This window comes from Geospiza fortis, unplaced genomic scaffold (genome assembly GCF_000277835.1).
Source record: "Geospiza fortis unplaced genomic scaffold, GeoFor_1.0 scaffold265, whole genome shotgun sequence".
NCBI classification, from domain to species: Eukaryota; Metazoa; Chordata; class Aves; order Passeriformes; family Thraupidae; genus Geospiza; species Geospiza fortis.
The window spans coordinates 2,654,034-2,671,990 of NW_005054393.1; the positions used below are offsets into that span (position 1 = coordinate 2,654,034).

General features: G+C 41.6%; 1 protein-coding gene across 1 annotated transcript in view; it reads right to left on the reverse strand.

Moving 5' to 3' along the window:
- Positions 1-5,610: 5,610 nt before the first annotated feature.
- Positions 5,611-17,957, reverse strand: part of EGFR (epidermal growth factor receptor) — a 150,873-nt gene continuing 138,526 nt past the window's right edge. Inside the window, exons 21-29 of the mRNA XM_031060859.1 lie at positions 16,443-16,628; positions 13,034-13,189; positions 12,123-12,198; positions 10,786-10,932; positions 8,317-8,414; positions 7,621-7,788; positions 7,480-7,527; positions 7,274-7,379; positions 5,611-6,250 (exon numbers count right to left, since the gene is read on the reverse strand). Coding sequence (XP_030916719.1) covers positions 5,874-6,250; positions 7,274-7,379; positions 7,480-7,527; positions 7,621-7,788; positions 8,317-8,414; positions 10,786-10,932; positions 12,123-12,198; positions 13,034-13,189; positions 16,443-16,628 — 1,362 coding nt within the window. The 3' untranslated portion in view covers positions 5,611-5,873. The remainder of the gene's footprint in view (positions 6,251-7,273; positions 7,380-7,479; positions 7,528-7,620; positions 7,789-8,316; positions 8,415-10,785; positions 10,933-12,122; positions 12,199-13,033; positions 13,190-16,442; positions 16,629-17,957) is intronic.

The window sequence follows — 17,957 nt, forward strand, 5'->3', positions numbered from 1 at the left end:
AGGGTACCATCTGTATCTGTGGATATATTGCTTGACAGTTTATTAAAACCAAGTCATCATACCTTATATTCGGTTGATTGCATCAGTAAAAAGCAGCCTAAAATGGGCAATGGATCCATAGGATCTCTGATTATTGTGAGGGATTTTCAAAAATCACTCAACATTAGCCTTGTTTTATACTCTCAGTGTAATCAATTTCAACATCCCATTAATTTCAAGGAGAACACTATTAGGAATGTAGGATTAAAAAGGGAACATAGGTATGTGAGCCAAGCCTCCTACCATTGTAGACAACTACTTTGATTATTCCCTTTAATAAAATATGAGGATAACATTGATGGTGGTTGCAAATGCACACTCTCCAGCTAGCTTATAGGAGGTAAGGAGAAGAGTCTGGATAAATTCCAGCCTGACTGGAAATTATGTACTCTATTGGCTGCGTAGGAACAACACCTTCTACCAGTCCAGTTGTTAGAGGCATTTTTGATTTCAGGGCTGGTTTTTTTTTTTTTTTTGATTCCTGGTTTACACCTTATTAATCAGAAAAATCCATTACTTCAAGGCGAGAGATAGAAAGAGACCATGGGACCTGTGCTGCCCCATCTGCACCATGTTAGAAGATGACAGCAAAATTGATGAAGCCCCAGCCCCAAATCTTCGCTGAAGGTGCTCAGCAGTCTGACTGCTGACTTCATCAGCGCAACAAGTGCTGTGTCTTTTGCCAGGTAGGTCTTCAGTTGCCAATTTTTTCCCCTTGGGAAACCCATTTTTGGATGCTGTTGAGGGCTTAGCTTGACTACTAGCCGTGGGACAGCCAGCTAGGGCTGCACTTTTCTCTCCCTTCAAAAAAAGAAGGGCTTGCACCAACTCACAATTCTCAGTCCACACGGCCATGGTGATAGAGGTGGTGATCTGCCTACAACAGACATCAAATGTAGGCAAGAGACATGGCAGAAAGCAAAGCATATCATGGAAACTCTGTGATTTCAACTCCCCTGCATAATTAAAGTAATACATAACCAAAAGTGTTACTGGTTTAAAGTCTCACTGCCTGCCTACACACTTCCTCATACAAAGAAGTTATTTTATCATGCCTCATCTTCACATCATCGTATTTTTTCCTGATACTGAGCCAAAATATCATTTATTTGCTTCTTTTTTCATTGGCTGTGTCTCCATTTAGATATTGCATTAAGTGCAATACAAAGTGGAGGTTGTAAGTTTGGCCCTGAAGTGATACATGGTCCTGATATTCAGTTTGGTTTTCTATGGACAGGCCTCACCCTCCTGCCAAGCTCTCTTTGCTCAGTGGAGGTCTGACCCTGCCCCAATGAAGGGTGCAGCTCTGTAGCTCTTCTCTATAAGAAGAGGCTGTGGAAGTGGTGATCAATACCTTATTCCTTTAAAGCAAGAAAACAAGACGTTACATCTTTGGTCCTAATGCAGCCCATTTAACAAGCTACTTGAAGGTGTCAAGTTTTTCTTTTGTATAAACTTTTTTTTCTATTTTTTATTATTTAAAAAGGCTTCTTGAAAGCTGTATGTCAGAACAAAGAGGGGACACTTATAAGAAGAAAGCTAGAAAATGGGATCCCAATATAAAAATTTGAACCAGTGGTGATAAAACATTACAAAGCAGTCTTGCTAAGTGTTATACACAGTCTGACATTTCATGAGTATACAGTTTCCACCAAGGACGAGGACACAGGTACATTTTCATACTTTGTCCTGATTCAAGTGTTTTCTTATAGAGAAACTTTGGGGGAAACAATGGCCAGAGTACTGTAACTGCTTATTTGACAGGCAGTGGTCATACTAACAGAAAATGTGGAACCGTGAATGTGAAAAATGAGCACTTGTCTGGAAATGCAAAGTTTCTTCTTGACACCCTGGAGCACCTGCAGACAGACCAAGAACACCCCAGGCACCTTGTGATGGGATTTCTTCAAGCTGTTTGGGATCCTGCGACATTGTTGTAACTCTAAATACATCCCCCAGGGAAGAGATACCCCCCGTAATACAAATGCCACGTACATTGGTTTTGGCACAAGCAATCTCTGCAACCTCCTTCACATCAAGCTGGGTTCAGGGACAGCAGCCTGTACCTGCAGAACAGCCAGTGGCCTCAGTGATGTCCCTGTGCAAACTCAGCAGCTCTCTCTGGTATGGACTGGTCAGCTGCAGCCCTTCCCTGGCATTACTCTCCCTATACAAGTCCCTTCCTTTCAAACAAACCACAGGACCACATTTCCTAATGCTATGGCAGGCTTCAAGTCTTGGTGAGGTTGGTGGGATGGGGCATCACCCTGCGGCATTCCAGAAACCACCATCTCGTTCCAACTGCTCTCTCTAAAAAAGCTTGCTTCAGTGTTGACTGTCAGCTAGGAACAAAAGCAAGCCCCTGGGCCCTGGATGAATTTACTTTACAAAATCAATTGCAACACGAAGAAAATTTCCCAGATCAACTCCCTTTGCAGCAGAAGAAAACAACCCAAGGCCCACAATGAAATCAAGTGCACTGACACTGCACCCAGTCACTGGGAAAGATCAAACAAAGATGAAGACTCTCAACTTACATTTTCATACATTTAGAAGTTAGTAAAAGTCCTAAATTATTATTGCAAAAGGAGTTCTGTAGTAACTACAGCTTTATGATAGATGCTAAGGACTAACTTTGAGTGTTTTATTTGGTCTTCCATGAGAAGTACAGTAAAAAGGGAAATTTTATCTTTCTCAAGTGGTAAGACTGTCAGCTTTCAGAAGAGGCTTTGGAATGCTACATTTCTCTATTTAGCTGTGTCTTTAAAATCAGCTTTTTCTACCCACACCTCCAGCTGACCCTTCAAGTTATTTCTGGATGTTGATTTATGCTGCTTAACCATGGTCTCCTGTATGAGCACACACAATCTGCTGGGGTCTCCTTGCTGCGGGAAAACCAGGGCATTTCTGCTGCTTACTTGTGTTTTGTTGTTTTGGTTTTTTCCTAATCCTGGTGGAAATTATTTGGTATATTGGTATTATCTGTTACCTGTGAGCATCACCCTGCACAGCACCTGTTCTTCCAGCCACAGCCATTCACTGCACAGTCCCATCTGCTCCCTGTGCCAATGTGTCTGCCCCTGCAGGCACTACCTAGTTCTTATTTTTTGCTGGCTTTTGAATCATTACTGAGCTGCCAACTTACAAATCACGGCTTACAAGATGCCATTTACCAAAAATACTTCACAATACAGAGTTAATCCTGCCAATCTGGAATCTACATTTGTATCAAGAGTTTGTGGTCCTACATCCTCCTTCCTACTTTTTTCATCAAAAACATCACATTCAAAGAGAGGTTCTTTCAAATTTAGATTGCTTAATTTTTACGTGAATCTCCTTGTTTCTAGCAATGAGTTGCTACTGAATCCCTCCTGAATTGTTTTAAAAGGGCAAGCATTAACCTCTATTCATGCTACATAATGCTGGTGATACATAATACTATTTCTCAGAAGCTTTCCTGTTTTAGCTAACAGATTAAACAGATTAAAATCAGTAAATTCCTTTGTGCAGTAGTGTTTGAAAGATTCTGTGAGAGAACATGCACTATGTGATTTTCTAGTGTTCTGCTTGGAGACATAACATCTTCAGCAAATTGAAAAATTATCTGTGAATTCTGTTAAGAACTTTTTTTAGTTTTATGTACATTTCTGCCAGGGCAGTGGGTGGGGAAAAGCAGCACTGCCTGTGTGCACAGGTTACACACTTGTGAGAGCAACACAACAAATCTGCTCCCAGGAATGCAAGGAGAAATCTGCTGCTAATTGGATGTGGGAACTGAATTTTGGTTACTGTTTTAAATAAAAGCCACTGATAATCCAAGTCAAATATTGCATCTTCCACACTGCTGCGTCTGGGACTTGGTCATGGTGAGACACATCTACTAAACAGAACAATCTCTGGATTCTGACCCAACATGCCACTTCACCCTGTACTGTAGTGGGATGCATGAGCTGTACACATATAAACTGCTAATGCATGTTACTTAAAAAAGGGCTCATTTCATGTGACTGAAGGTCTCCTTTCCTCAGTAAATCTGTAAAAACAGTGCTCTAAGGATTTGCTGCTTGATCCTGGACTTCAGATGGAATACCTAAATTAAAACACATAATGATGTGTTCTAAACACAGCAGCAACATAAATATGACTATTTCTTGCCACTTAATACAGACTACAGATCCTCTCCAAGTCAGCTGCTTATGCTACCCTCAAGCAAGTTGTCAACATTCAACTAGTTAAGAGCCTTTGTCCCCAAATGAGAATTTGCTTTCAGATCTAGTGGTTTGATTAAAATAGCACTCCCAAGCTGCTGGTGGGATGCATCTAAAGGACTGACTAAATTCACACTTTAGGCACTTTATTCCTCCTACATTCATAAGAAATGTTAGTGATGGAATAATTTTATGGGTCACTGGAAAGAGTAGCTACTTTTGCTGCTGTCACTGATTTATACTGTCAAGCCAAGATCTTAGCCTTGCCTTGCCTGCCTATACCACACTAATAACCAGAAGATGATGCTGCATATTTCAAAGCCATAGGTAACCCTGTGCTTCAGAAGAAGGAGATAATATTTTCCATCACTCTAGATTATTCTTTCTTTCCTTAATTCATTCTTAGTGTTCCTCCTGCATTGCCAGAATAGTAACTCCAAAGGGACATGTAACTAGCCCCAGCCTACTATCAACAATTGGTAGTATTTTGCCCTGAAGTGAGTGAAATGTACTGCTTAGATAGTACCCCTTTTCTTTGCCAAATGTATAAGGGAAAATTATTTCTGCTTTGAGTCCCTTTAAAATGGGAAATAAAGCTGCTTGGCCAGAACTACCTGTGTTTCTTGCCTTAGTCAAGCTTAATTTAGTATAGTTCTTCCAGTCTGTCTTGTGAGTGCTCCAATTTGCCACTATTTGCATTTCCTTGACATTTAATTGAAGTCTGTTAAACATTATCTGACACTTCATTTTTCAGTTACAGCAACATCTTTAACAGTTTTGTTGAAAAAGAAAGGCATTTTGACAACCCTTTGCAACAAGCTGCATAAGGGTTCAGAACAAAAAAAAGTCTTGGGTTTGACCATCAGAAAACAGACTAGTGAGCACTTTATAATCATGTATAGGTGACTTGGAGGCGTGTTCCTCTTGTCAGTTTGTAGCAGTAGTGGTCAGCAGGTGATGCATTGTGCCATTTTGCTCCTTGTGCTAGTTTTCCCCAGACCAATCCACTCCATACTGCCCTGGGCAGAATCGCCCATATGTCCCTCAGATGCACTTCTCACCTTTGGGCCAAAAGGCAGTATATGGAGCCAATTTGTAAAAATCTGGTGGTTTGGAATAACAGTTTCAGTTCCAGGAGATTTGGAACATAATTCTTTTCCCTGCTGGTGATCTGAGCAACACTTAGCAGATGAGCAGTACAAGTATCTGATCTTGTAAAAGATCCAAAACTTCTGTTAGAAACATTTATAAAAATACAGAATGTAGAAAGGAATTTGACTGTACAATGTGTACAGTTCTCGAGTTCATCCCAGAGTGGCTTTTTACCATGCTACCATTTGAAAATGAAAGTTATGCATCCATATTTCTTCAGTCCAGGAAGATCCTGCTCCATCCCAACATGCATCTGAGCGCAGGCTATGGGCCTCGGTTATTACATGGAAATGGCCATGGAAAGACCCAAACTACCATCAGACAGGCTTTGCAGTTTCAAAGCCCCATGCTGAAAAGCAGAGGTGCTTTTTGATGCATTGTCGTTGCCATTTGCTCTGAGCCAGAGTCCACTCTTGCAGCAGTCAACAGTTCACTTATCCAGCTTGCCTTGCTGCAAGAAGAAATTCTCTATGGTCATGCTGAGGCTTCAATGTATTCGCTTTTTGGTGCTGCTACCCTCAAGTACTCTGGGTTTTCTGCTGCTGGAACTTTCAAGACACCATTAGATTTGGTTTCCTTCGGTAAGAAGTCCTGCTGGTAGTCAGGATTGTCCAGGTTCATTTGGTGGTTGCCCGCCTGGATCCAGTAGGGAGAGCTCTCAAAGACTGTCTTGGTCAGGGGAGACTGGTTGGTGTTGAGATACTCAGGGTTGTCCACAGCTGTGCTGTGTGAATTCTGGTAGCTGGAGTCTGTGGGGACCTTTGAGTTTGCTGTGAGAGAGAAGTTGTTGTAGATTGGATTCTGTACTGCTGAGGCAGATGCTTTCTTAGGCACCAATTGGTTTACATACTCTAGAATAAAAAGAAAATTAAAATGAGGAGGAATGAAAAGGAAGGTATAAAATTAATGCAGACATTTGTGTCACTTGACATTTAGTTTCAACCCAGCTGCCACTTGGTCTTTGCACATGGCACGTCTCTGAATTTCCCAGAGTGGAAAAGAGCCAAAGGCAGGGACTGCCACTCTGGGGCACCAAACATGCTGCCAAGAGGTTCACCTTCAAGAATTTTGTTTGCCAACCAGCAGAAAGATGGCTTGGACCATGAGACAGTGAGATAGCTACTGCTGATTTTAGTGGCGTGTGGGTGGCTGTGTCCCAGATAGTGTTCTGAAATGGCAGTTTAGGAGGTTAGCTGCCAGAAGCTGTTTCCCTGGAAAAAATGTGTAGAGATTAAGAAAATGCCTAGAAAATACAGGACTGGCAGTAACAGTGACTCCACATTTCACATCAGTGCTATTCCTTGCAGGGCCTTTCACCCTTTTTAGCTATGGCATATTCTTGGAATGGTTGGTTGGGATTTTTTAAGGACACAAAGCATCATCACTGCCCTATCCAGCCCCATCTCCCTCAGTGCTCACTGGCTCTCTCTCTGGCTGCCTACACTGTAAGTCCATGTGAAACCATGAATTGCCTTCTGTGGATTAAGTTCTGAAAGCAATGAGACAGCCATAAAGCTCTTTATATTCTTGAAATGGTAAAAAAAATGAAACCAAATTTTTAGAGGCTATTTTCTCAAGTAGAAAGCTTTAAACATATAACCACACATGCAAACTCCCTGCCTAGATGGCACACATGGCTAACATAAGGAATCTGGCTCATGAGGGAACTGAAATGAGAAATGGTTAGAAGCAGACAGATAAAGGCTAGGAAAATGGTATGTGAACACTTTTCCACTCCCATTTACTGAGCCAGAAGGGTAGAAAGCATTTGAATTGCTTGATTTCTACAGAAAAGGAAGGAAAATGATTATATTTGCAAGCAAAGGGCTTGTGAATGAGTGGCCGTGGGATGCAAAACCAGGAAAAATACTCACCTGGGGCTGGTAGGAAGCTGTCATCTAAGCTGTCCTCCAAGAAAGCACCTGTTGGGTCTGAGCTATACCTCTGGACAAAGCTGTCTTCCCGCACAGGGTGCCCCTGCTAGGATGAAAGTAGAGAAAAACAATATTAAAGGGACTGATTTATAGAAGCTGATCCACATAGGAGGATTTACTTCATTATTAAAGGTCATTCCACTTACCCCGTTCCTGTCAATGCAGGTCGTAGCAGAGTTGTTGCTGGTAGCACTCTTAAAAGACAGAGAAAGAAAATACAGACATTATGAGAAGCAGTTCACTCTTAAAATTTCATGTCATATTTCCACAGTGGAAAATTTTCATACCAATGAACTCAAGAGAGGAGTGCGAGACGTTGAAGGGCTGTTGAAAAAGCCCTGGTGTGGCACGAGGTACTCATCTGCATCCACTATGTCCTCCATGTCCTCCTCCTCCATCAGCGTGCGATAGAACTTGGAGTCCGTAGGGCTGGGCAGGTGCATCCTATCATCTCCCTGTTGAAAAAGTCAGCATGAGACAAGATTTGCAGACTCCTTTCAAGCCCTCATTCTCCCCTTCTCTCTGAGACAAAGTAATTTAACAAGAGGCACAAGATGCAAAATCTTGATTCACAGATTCACAGAATATTCTGAGTTGGAAGGGACCCACAGGGCAACTCCAATGTTTAAGTAAATGGCCCATTCAGAGATCTGTGTGTTTAACCAAATTTACCTAGGGTTCAGGGGAACCTAGGCCTGCAATCTCAGTCCATGCTGCTGTGAAATAACTGCATTTTGAAGAGGATCAAACTCTGTTTTCTTCTCATGGCCTGTTTCTGGTCCTAGACTGAGACCAGTACTAAGAAAATAGTGACCGGTCTTGACATTTTGTTTGTGGCTCTAGCTGAGTGACTTAAAATCTGGAAAGCAACAACAAATCTGGCCTTCAGTTATCCATATCATATGTTCTCATATGCATTACCAGTTACTTTGGGCCTCAGAAGAAGTGCCCATCAGAGGTCTTCCCACCACTGTGGTTAGTACCTGTATAACAAGATAGCGTGGAGGGTCACGGGCCATTTTTGAGAATTCAGCTATCAGCTCACGAAACTTGGGACGGCTGTCTGCATCGATCATCCAGCCTGCAGGAAAAGCAATGCACAAACAAAATTGTCTTGGTGATCAAACACAGAGTCTAAAATAAAATATAACAGCAAAAAAAGCAGTGCCATGTGTGGAACAAAGAAAGGAGTTACCCCTAAGGGACCACCATAAAAGTTAATTCACCAGCCATGGGTGTGAATTTCATCATTTAAAATGCAGATCTTGGCAGTTTTGGGAAGATGGAAATCAAGCACCACATTGGAAAAGCTTCAGGCTGAGGCTACATCCACGTGGGCAGGCAGGTCTCACCTGAGGGATAATCCCAATTAGATTGCTTTGAAAATGGCTCTTGAAGGAGAGGAAGCAAACTAACACCAGTGGGTGCCTGCAGTACCAGGATTTGCTGTCTGACAGTCACTGGACTGCTTCATGAAGTCCTGGGAGGCTTACAGCAGAAGCCTCCCTCTGTACCAGATGTCTTCTAAAATACAAAACATCCTCACTGGAGACATATTGAAAGATTACTGCAACTAAGCTGTATTTAATTAGTAAACTGACTTCAACAAAAGTAAGTCCTTACAGCTTAGTTTGGATCAATGCTAGAAGAGATTTCAAGTACAGATACTGGAGGTTTTAGATGTGATATTAGTTAGGAAACCCACATTTTCTGTAATCAACTAACAGATGAGCTGATCTAGAGACTCTTGTGTTTAAAATTAAAAATAATAAAGGTCAAGATTAGTATGTCTAGAGGAACTCAGAAGAAGCAGCCTATCTATATTAATGCAAAAATGAAATGGTAATATGCCTTCTGAAATCTGCATTAGACAAAGATCCACGTTAGACAAAATCTCATCATTTCCAGTGACTTTTTACCATGCAAGAAATATCATTCCCCACTAATTCAAAAAGAAACGCTTCTTGCTATTAGACAAAACTGAGTGTTTGGGAGTTCACTATTCTTGCAGGAGTAGAATCTACTGTTTCTGACTTTATCTCTAAGTTGCCTATATTTAAATGCTGGTTTTTAAATTTAAAAATTAGTAATCATTTTGCAATTACTTTGAACATTTCAGATTATACTTTCTGATTATAAAAGAGGTGACTGGGAGTCCTGAATTCCTTTAGATAGAACGGCAAAGCTTCAATAGGGTCTGCACTGTAGCCTGCAAACATGAGGTGATCAGAGCAGCAAAATATCTGCAACTGAGTCCTGTGCCAGGAGGAAGGCTCAGCCCCCTGATCCTCACACTCTTGCATTTAAATTCAGTATAATGGCATGGAAAGGATGGGGACACTCCTTTGGCTGTGTTTTACAAGCAACAGGTACCAGATTAGGTGCCTGGCAAAATGCCTCCTTTCTACACCTGGACTGACCCTAAGGAAAGATAGGGGCTGAGGTGTCAGTAGGGTTCAGAATCTCTGAGGAGGAGTTTCTAGGACATTTCTTTGGGGTCTGGGTACTTCCCAGGCTAGGTACTCACACTTCTGGATGCAGTTCCTGTTGCTCTGCTGAGCACAGGCTCAGGCTCACCTAGTGTGATGCTTGTCCCACCACAGCAATATGTGTGTGCTCTAGGATTCCCCAAAAGTGCTGCACTACAGAATGTTCATGGCTCCTGTTTCAGGAACAGGTACATGTTGCTCCAGTGAGAAGGTCTTAAATGCCACCTAGTGGGCTGCTTATCACATCCTCACAGCAGTGAGCAGGGATGTCCCAGTTATGGCCTAGAGATGTTCAGGAAGCAGGTAGTAATCTAACATTTAGTAGATGATATAGATGAAAGGGGGTTTGAAGCTCAGAAGCCCTTTGACATGTCCTAAACTGCCAAAAAGTGCTTCAAAAACCCTCTATAGTAGCTCTTGAGCTACTATACTGCAACAGCTCCATGCCAAATAGGGACCAGCCAAAAATGAGGAAGAAATTTGAAAAGGCACTCTAAATCCTCATATGTATCTAACTTTATGATTGTGCCTGCATTCCTGACAGTTCCTTTAGTAATAATCCACCTGTGTGCTTGCAGTGGGAAGCACATTACTGAACCAAGGGGGAGCTTGGAGAAGAAGGCAGTGCTGATTTTATTTCCCAGGCTTACAAAACCAGAGTATGAGGCAAAGAGGTTGGTGTCATGCTAATTTATAGTCTCTGACCATATAGGTTTAAAAAAATTGACAATATCAGTCAGTGCTGTGAATGGTGAAAAAACCTTAGTTGGTTGAATGGGTGACTCATGAAGCCACATCCCATGCTCCTAGGTAAAGCTCAAGGTGTGGGAACACACTCTGGTGTCACCACTCTTTTCACACAACCCGGTTTCTGTGCCATTACCAGGAAGGCAGCATAAAAAGCAGCTGAGTTACTTATTCAGTTCAGATTGTGAGAGGCCACAAGCCCAGGTGTGAACTCACATTTGACCATGATCATGTACACGTCGATGGTACAGATGGGCGGCTGCGGCAAACGCTCGCCCTTCTCCAGCACAGAGGAGATCTCACTGGCAGGAATCCCTTCATATGGCTTGGAACCAAATGTCATCAGCTCCCAAACTGTCACACCTGCAGAGTGGGAAGAGAAGATCATGAAAGAAACTGCCAGGAGCTGGACTGCTCTGTATAGGTGTGGAGAAGTAGCAAGCAGAGAGGGGTCTCCTGGAAGCACCATTTTGCCAGAACCCCAACCTGAGAAACCATTTTCTGCCATGATTTTATAAAGAGATTATATATAACACTTCGAAATAATCCTGCTTCCATTTAAGGTTTTGCTTTCTTCCTTTTTTTTTTTTTTTAAATCTCAGCTAATATATCAGTGTTGAACATTCTACAGGCTTCCTGGCCCCACAGAAAGGAAATGCAGGTTACTGTCTCCCAACTCCAACATAGCAAGTGGTTTTAAAAATGGAAGTTCTCTTTTTGTTTGAAAACAATCTCTCTGGAGACAAGCAAAAGCAGTTTTTGAAAGATGTGTAAACCAGCTGCCTAAGCGTCATTTGCTGACATACCATGGACTCTTGTGATGTAGCTGTTGTGACTGTCCAGTAGCTTAGGATACAAAACAAGATTTTGGGTGCCAAGATACATAAATGGATTAAGAAGACCAGAGGCTGTACTGTTTCAAAAAGGACATAGGATCTGACCATCTGCATTAAATATTTTCCAGGAATATAAGAGCCCATGGGGGAGGAAATTTTGCAATAGGTTGCTCTGAAAAGTTTCCTTTCTGCTCCTTTCTTTCAAGCAGGCTTTATGAACTATACCAAATACAAAATGAATTCTCTAAGGAGGTTATCACACTGCTTCCCTTTTAGCATTGTCCTCAGTACCAGGACAGCATAAGTGTTTTTGGCCTTAGCAGTGTTACACTGATTGACGCCAACTGATAGTGTGGCCAGTGATTTTAAGTCCTCCTAGTGATCCATCTCTATTGCCAGCTCCATTATATTTCAGGTGAAGCTGCTGAAGAAAAACTTTAACATAACTTCAGCAAATAGACCAGAGTCTCCTACCTGTGGCCCCTTTCAGGGGAGGGCTCATTACCCAAAGCATATTCTGTGAAACATCTTACCCCTCACTTACATGCAGTTTCATGGGGATTTCACTTTGTTGAATAGGTAAGTTGGGCACTGTATTTATATATTTGATCTCTTGTTCTCCTCACAATGCAAAGTAAAAAGGCCAGTATAGAGTCACCAGCAAACCATGAAATTTTCCAACCCATCTGCAATAATTGTAACTAATTTTAAACTCACCATAGCTCCAGACATCACTTTGATGAGTGTAAATCCGGTGTAAAATTGACTCCAATGCCATCCATTTAATAGGAACCTAGGAAAATTCACAAAGAATCCTTAAGAAGCTGACACAAAATTTATCAGGGATATTTACCACCAGGTGGTGTGTAAATCAATAGTTTGGTTGCGGAAGGAAAAAAAACCAAAACAGCCAACAGAACCAGCTGAATGGTAGAACAGGCAACTTTTGGGTTCCCCTTTATTATTTTCATATGTTGTGAAAAACTTGGAAACCTGTGGAATACTAGGTGTATCAGAAAGGTGTATCTCTTACTAAACAGTTTCACAATATTTTTGTAAAAATAACAGTCAAATAACTACTTTTAACAGTCAAATAACTACTTTTTAGCCTTCTATCAGAACAGGACACAAATCCAGTCTTAGGCTACATGACTGATCTACACTCATATGGTTTCAATTTATGGCCTCTGCAATATTTGCAAGCAGCTTCTCTTTAATTTCTCAGCAGGACATGTTCTCTCCATCAGCACGCATTACAACACAAAAGCGTGTTGAACCAAGTCTGATAGGTCTTTCTTCTGCTATAAATATACAACATTCCCTTTCTCTTTATAAACTGCACAGTCTTATTGGTGTTGGCTACACTGATGAATTTTCCCAGACATTCTGGGTGGGAATTTCAAAAGCATTTGCTGCTCTGCTACCTCTGCTCCCACTGCAGTCCCACTGGGCCTGATGCTGCTTTGGCTGATTTCAGAGGACTTCCACAGGCTTCAAAGGCAGCACGCTGGGATGGCAGCTGAGAGCTTTGAAAAACAAACTCTCTTTTTCCCCCCCCTTTGTTTGAGGCTTGTGTGCAAGCACAAACACCAGCAAATGGGCAGCATTCATTCTGCAGTGTGCTTTACCTTGCCTCCCTCAGCATGATATTCCTTCTCGTCTGCACCGAGCAGCTTTGCCAGCCCAAAGTCCGTGATTTTCACATGTTGAGGAGTCTTGACAAGGACATTCCTGGCAGCAAGGTCACGGTGCACCAGGCGCCGTTCCTCCAGATAGTTCATTCCCTGCAATGTAACGCACTGCTGGTCAGCTCTCACTGGTACACACAAGTCACCAAACCTCAGCTGCTATGTGGTAACCACAGACACCACCATAAACACGTGGTGAGTTATCCCACCTGCACTCTCTGTTCACATGATGTTTATTGCAGGGTGAGGATGAGGGTTACTATCGTAACATTATTGACTGTTACTATTACCCTGCAGGAACCTTCTGTGGGTCCAGGCACTGGCGGGGTGATGAAGGAAAAAGACGCAGTAGTGGGTAGAGTAGATCTGGTTGCTTTGGAACTTAGTGCAAGAAATACAGAATCAGGATGGAACTTAAAAATAAAGGCACAAAGTCTTCTTTCAGCTGCACTTGTGCAAACCCAATGAGTTCTGCAGAGCACAGTACAGAGTTTAACTATCTCCTGCCATTATGTACACACACAAACTCTACAGAGAGTATTTAGACAATTACTTAAAGTTGCTCATACTGTGTTTTATTACAGGCAGTGTTCTCTGCCTTCTTTCTGCTAACAATGAGGCAGTCCACTGCAAAGGTAAAAATAGGGGGAAAACAACAACAACAAAAAAATAGTTCTAAGTCTGAACTCAGAGCTGCATCCATTTTCCACTCCTCTTTGAAAAAGGCAAGTTATTCCAGTTTCACTGCCTCCCATGATTAGGCTGGATTTGCCATAGCATACGTGCTTTTTTGGTACAACTGCCTCTCAAGGAAGAATATAACTAATTGTGCTGGTTTGACTTCTAAAGCATAAATTTAACAGCTGTGTTTCTGACCACAGAGGTTACTCCCCTTTCCCTCAACACCAGTCTTTTGGTATATGGAATCAAAAAGTTCATGATTTGCAAGTTTCCTACAATATCTTTTCCAAAATCCACTATTATTCCCAGTCCATGCATTTCTGTTGGTGATAGCTTGTGCACTTGTATTTTTATGAAGAGAATTGATAAAAAATTAGTTTTAGCCTACAAAGTTAGCACCAAAATGTTCGTGTTGATGTGATGGCAGAGGACTAGAGGTAATAATTGCCTTCCATTCTCCACCCTCTTCCTAAGCCCACTTCTAAGCTGGACCACCATCGAATCCTCCTTCCAAGTCCCTCAGCAGAACTTCACCCATGCACTGCTAATGTTGCCAAAACAAACCACCCAAACAAACTGGCACAGAGCCACTACGAGAGTGCACTGAATCACAAAAATAGATCTTTAGCAAGCAGAGCTCTTGGAACAAAAACTTCTGAGCTGCTGACAGAAAACAGACTATCTTAAAAAAAATAATAATTGCATAATCTAGCCCCAGTAGGACAAAAAATGCCCTGCTAAAATTGACTTGCTGCAGAGGCTAATAAGACTCAGAGCTGCTGAAAGGCAGAATATCAGTGTCACACTAAGCTGTTTAGGGCGCTGATGGCTGAAGACTCCTGCATGTGCATAACCATACACCAAAAATGTTGAACTGCTAGAAAGTTCAGCAGATCTTTAATTGTGTGCAGGCCTGGAGTTTAATTCATTTTTCATCACTAAGCATGAGACCATTGTGTTCAAAGAGTTCCTTCACAGTGTTTCTGCACATGGAGTGTTTATGCTATCATAACATCTTGCCTGGAATAGAGGACTCCATACCTCAGGAAAAGATAATGTTTGTAAAAGATGCAAAGAAAACTTATTTCAAAGCTGTGAAAACAGTAATGAAAATAAGCTTCCCAAGGAACTTGCCTCCTGCTGATTAGTTACCAGACATGTATTTGTTTCAATTCTTTTTTCCACTCATAAATAAATTTTTAAAGTGTCAGAGAATGTTCAAGAATCTGGCATAACTTTATCAGAGTAGTAACACCAGACACATTGGTGGGAAAAAGCTGTACATAAGATTTATGAGTGCTTTGAGAAGAACTCCAGTGTGGAGTAGCACAAAGGAGTTATGTTGAAGGTCAGGCATCACTGGTGAGGGTAGAAGTTGCTGTGGGCAAATGTTGAACCGCCATGAAAAAATCAAACAAAAGCAAACAATTGTGAATGGCAACCTCTCGGGCAAGCAATGCCCCAAAAACCCATCTGGGGATGCATTTTGCCACCTTAAAAATTAACAAGGAGAAGAAGGAGGAGGAGGAGGGAAATACAGCCTCCAGTTCACCCTCCAAAGAGACTGAAACCAGGACAGAGAAGTAATTGATATTAGACAAGAAAGCAAAAGAGTCACAAAAAGTCACAAAAAAAGCAACTCACATCCCAAGTAGACACATAAATTAGATTTCACTTGTTGTGGAGCAAAATGTAAAAAAAGTACACTGAGACGAAAATGTGCTCTATAGACATTTGGTGGATACATTTCTGAGGTCCTCAGCATGTTTCCTGAAAGCAAACCACGTCTGGGTGAGCCTAGCATGTACACAAGGCCTCAAGGGACCGATAAGTTTTTAAGTGTGCGGTTTTCCTGCAGACCAGCATTCCTGAAATAAATAGCATTAAAGCAACCATGCTGTGTGGACACTGCCATCTCATATGATGAATCTCCAACAAATTGCAGTTATTTTTTTTTTTCTGATTTTGCATTGTTTTTCTATGTTTGCAAATAGCTAACCACCATCCAAACACAGCATATTGGGCTAGAGGCTGTAGTGCAGTTCCTCGGCTGCTCTTTGGCAAACAGTACCAGGTGTGATAATAAGATTTTTATGGCCATTGCAGTTAGATTACAGACCCCAGCTCAGCATTTATGAATTACAGAATAGCTCTGGAGTGCCTGAATGCCTTTTGGTGAAAGCCAGCCTGAGCAAGGACGGAGATGGGATTCGGTAATCAGCAGTTTTGATCCCTGGCCTCAGAGATTTCAGCATGAAACTCTCCAAGGCACATAAGAAGATGTATTCAACATCGCTGTCCTGTGACACAGCCTGAAGAAATCCACTGATGGAAGCAGCATTTTGCTATGGAAATTGACAAATTCTTCTATTGCCTTCCCTGCTGCCTGCGCTGCATCACATTTGCATCCCATTATCCTTTCAATACTGGGTGCTTGGTTTGGACATAAATGTCTAGGTGATAATATTAAGCTGCCTAGAAGCATTTTGAAGAATAGTTAATGTCTGCTCATCAGCATGAAAATACTAAATTGTTCAAGAAAAAGTAACTGCTTACTGCCATGTATACGATACCCATGATCCAGGTGGTGAAACAGAAAGATTTGCAGAGACAGATAATTACATGCTGTCAGACCTCTGAGTTTTAGCTGATCTGGAGCTCTGCTTACCTTTGCAATCTGCACACACCAGTTGAGGAGGTACTGAGAGCCGATGTTGTCCTTGTGCTCCCGGATGTAATCCAGGAGGCAGCCGTAGGGCATCAGCTGGGTGATGAGCTGAACGGTTGAAGTGAGGCAGATTCCCAGCAAGCGACACACATGAGGATTGTCAACACTAGCCATCACATAAGCTTCCTGAGAAAAAAGGCAAAAAAAGAAACGTGAAATGCTCCCTTTGCATGACATGAATATTTGGAGGCACTTTAAAATAAATTGGTCATCCAAGAAGTTGGTAAAATACTATGTGCAAACTCTGTGTTTCATATCACATACAAAATACACATATTTCCCACTCTGACTATTTGGACTAACTATTTTCCATTCAGTGGAATGTCCAGATTTTGAACACCAAATCATCACTGAGATGCTAAGGAAGAGCCAGTCTCTCACTATGGTACACCAAGCAAACATTGGACATAAAATCCTGGGAGATTAAAACTTACAGACCAAGGAGGAATTAAGAAATTGAACACCAGCTGGAAGCTGATGGGATTTCATAATTTTGAGCACCTAATTGAAAGGGCAACACATTTTATGAACATGTGTCATATGGCTTTTTTCTCCATAGAATGAAACTGACTGGAAATCAGTATTTTTGAGAATTCTGCTCCCCTGTCAAGGTTGGTACTAACCCAGAAAGTCAAAGTTGTCATCTAGAACATGACTGACAGTCTCATTCTTTAAGAGACCATGTTCTTCTTGACCATGTTGCTCTTCATTCCATGTCAAACCAAATAGATTTATAATCAGTTCACCACTTTAGAAGCTTGAATGCTTTTCTTTAAGTAACAACAGTGAAAATACTGCCCTCAATTGGAAAAGCTGGTTTAGACTCATATAGCAATGTAAATTATACTAGAAAGGTACTTGGAATGTGGGAGCCCAAGCATTATAGACCCTTTGGTCAATTGGAATTTTGGGGTTTACTTTCATACATATGTGAAAAACTCTTTTTTCAAATACGGGTACACCCTGTGTAGCTTTAGGTACCTATCTACAGCACCCAATATACCTCCTCTTCTTTTGTTCTTCTGTGGGAAGGGAAAGACCCCTTCAGAGGCTGGTTCAAATACATTATTATATATGGCCATGGGGTAAAAATTCCTGATCTCACAGTTTTTGTATGCAAAAACTACTTATAGATTGAAATTTGAGATCTGTATTTATACTCGAATCCATGCTCGAATCCAGCTCAAAGGTGTGGCTGCAGGGGAAAAAAATTAGAGCTGCAGTTGTTTGGTTTCTTTAACTAACTTTGTGTCTGATTTGCAGTATGTCACTTCTAGATATTTCAAAAGGGATTTGGTTGAAAAGCAACACAAGGGGAAACAAATGGGAATTTTTCCATTCAATGAGCAGGTCAGCATCTTGATTCATCTGAAGTAGCACCTACTAATCACCCCTTGGCAATTCAGGCTAGTAATCCCCCAAAGCCTAAAATCATGGTGAAGACATGAATAGTGC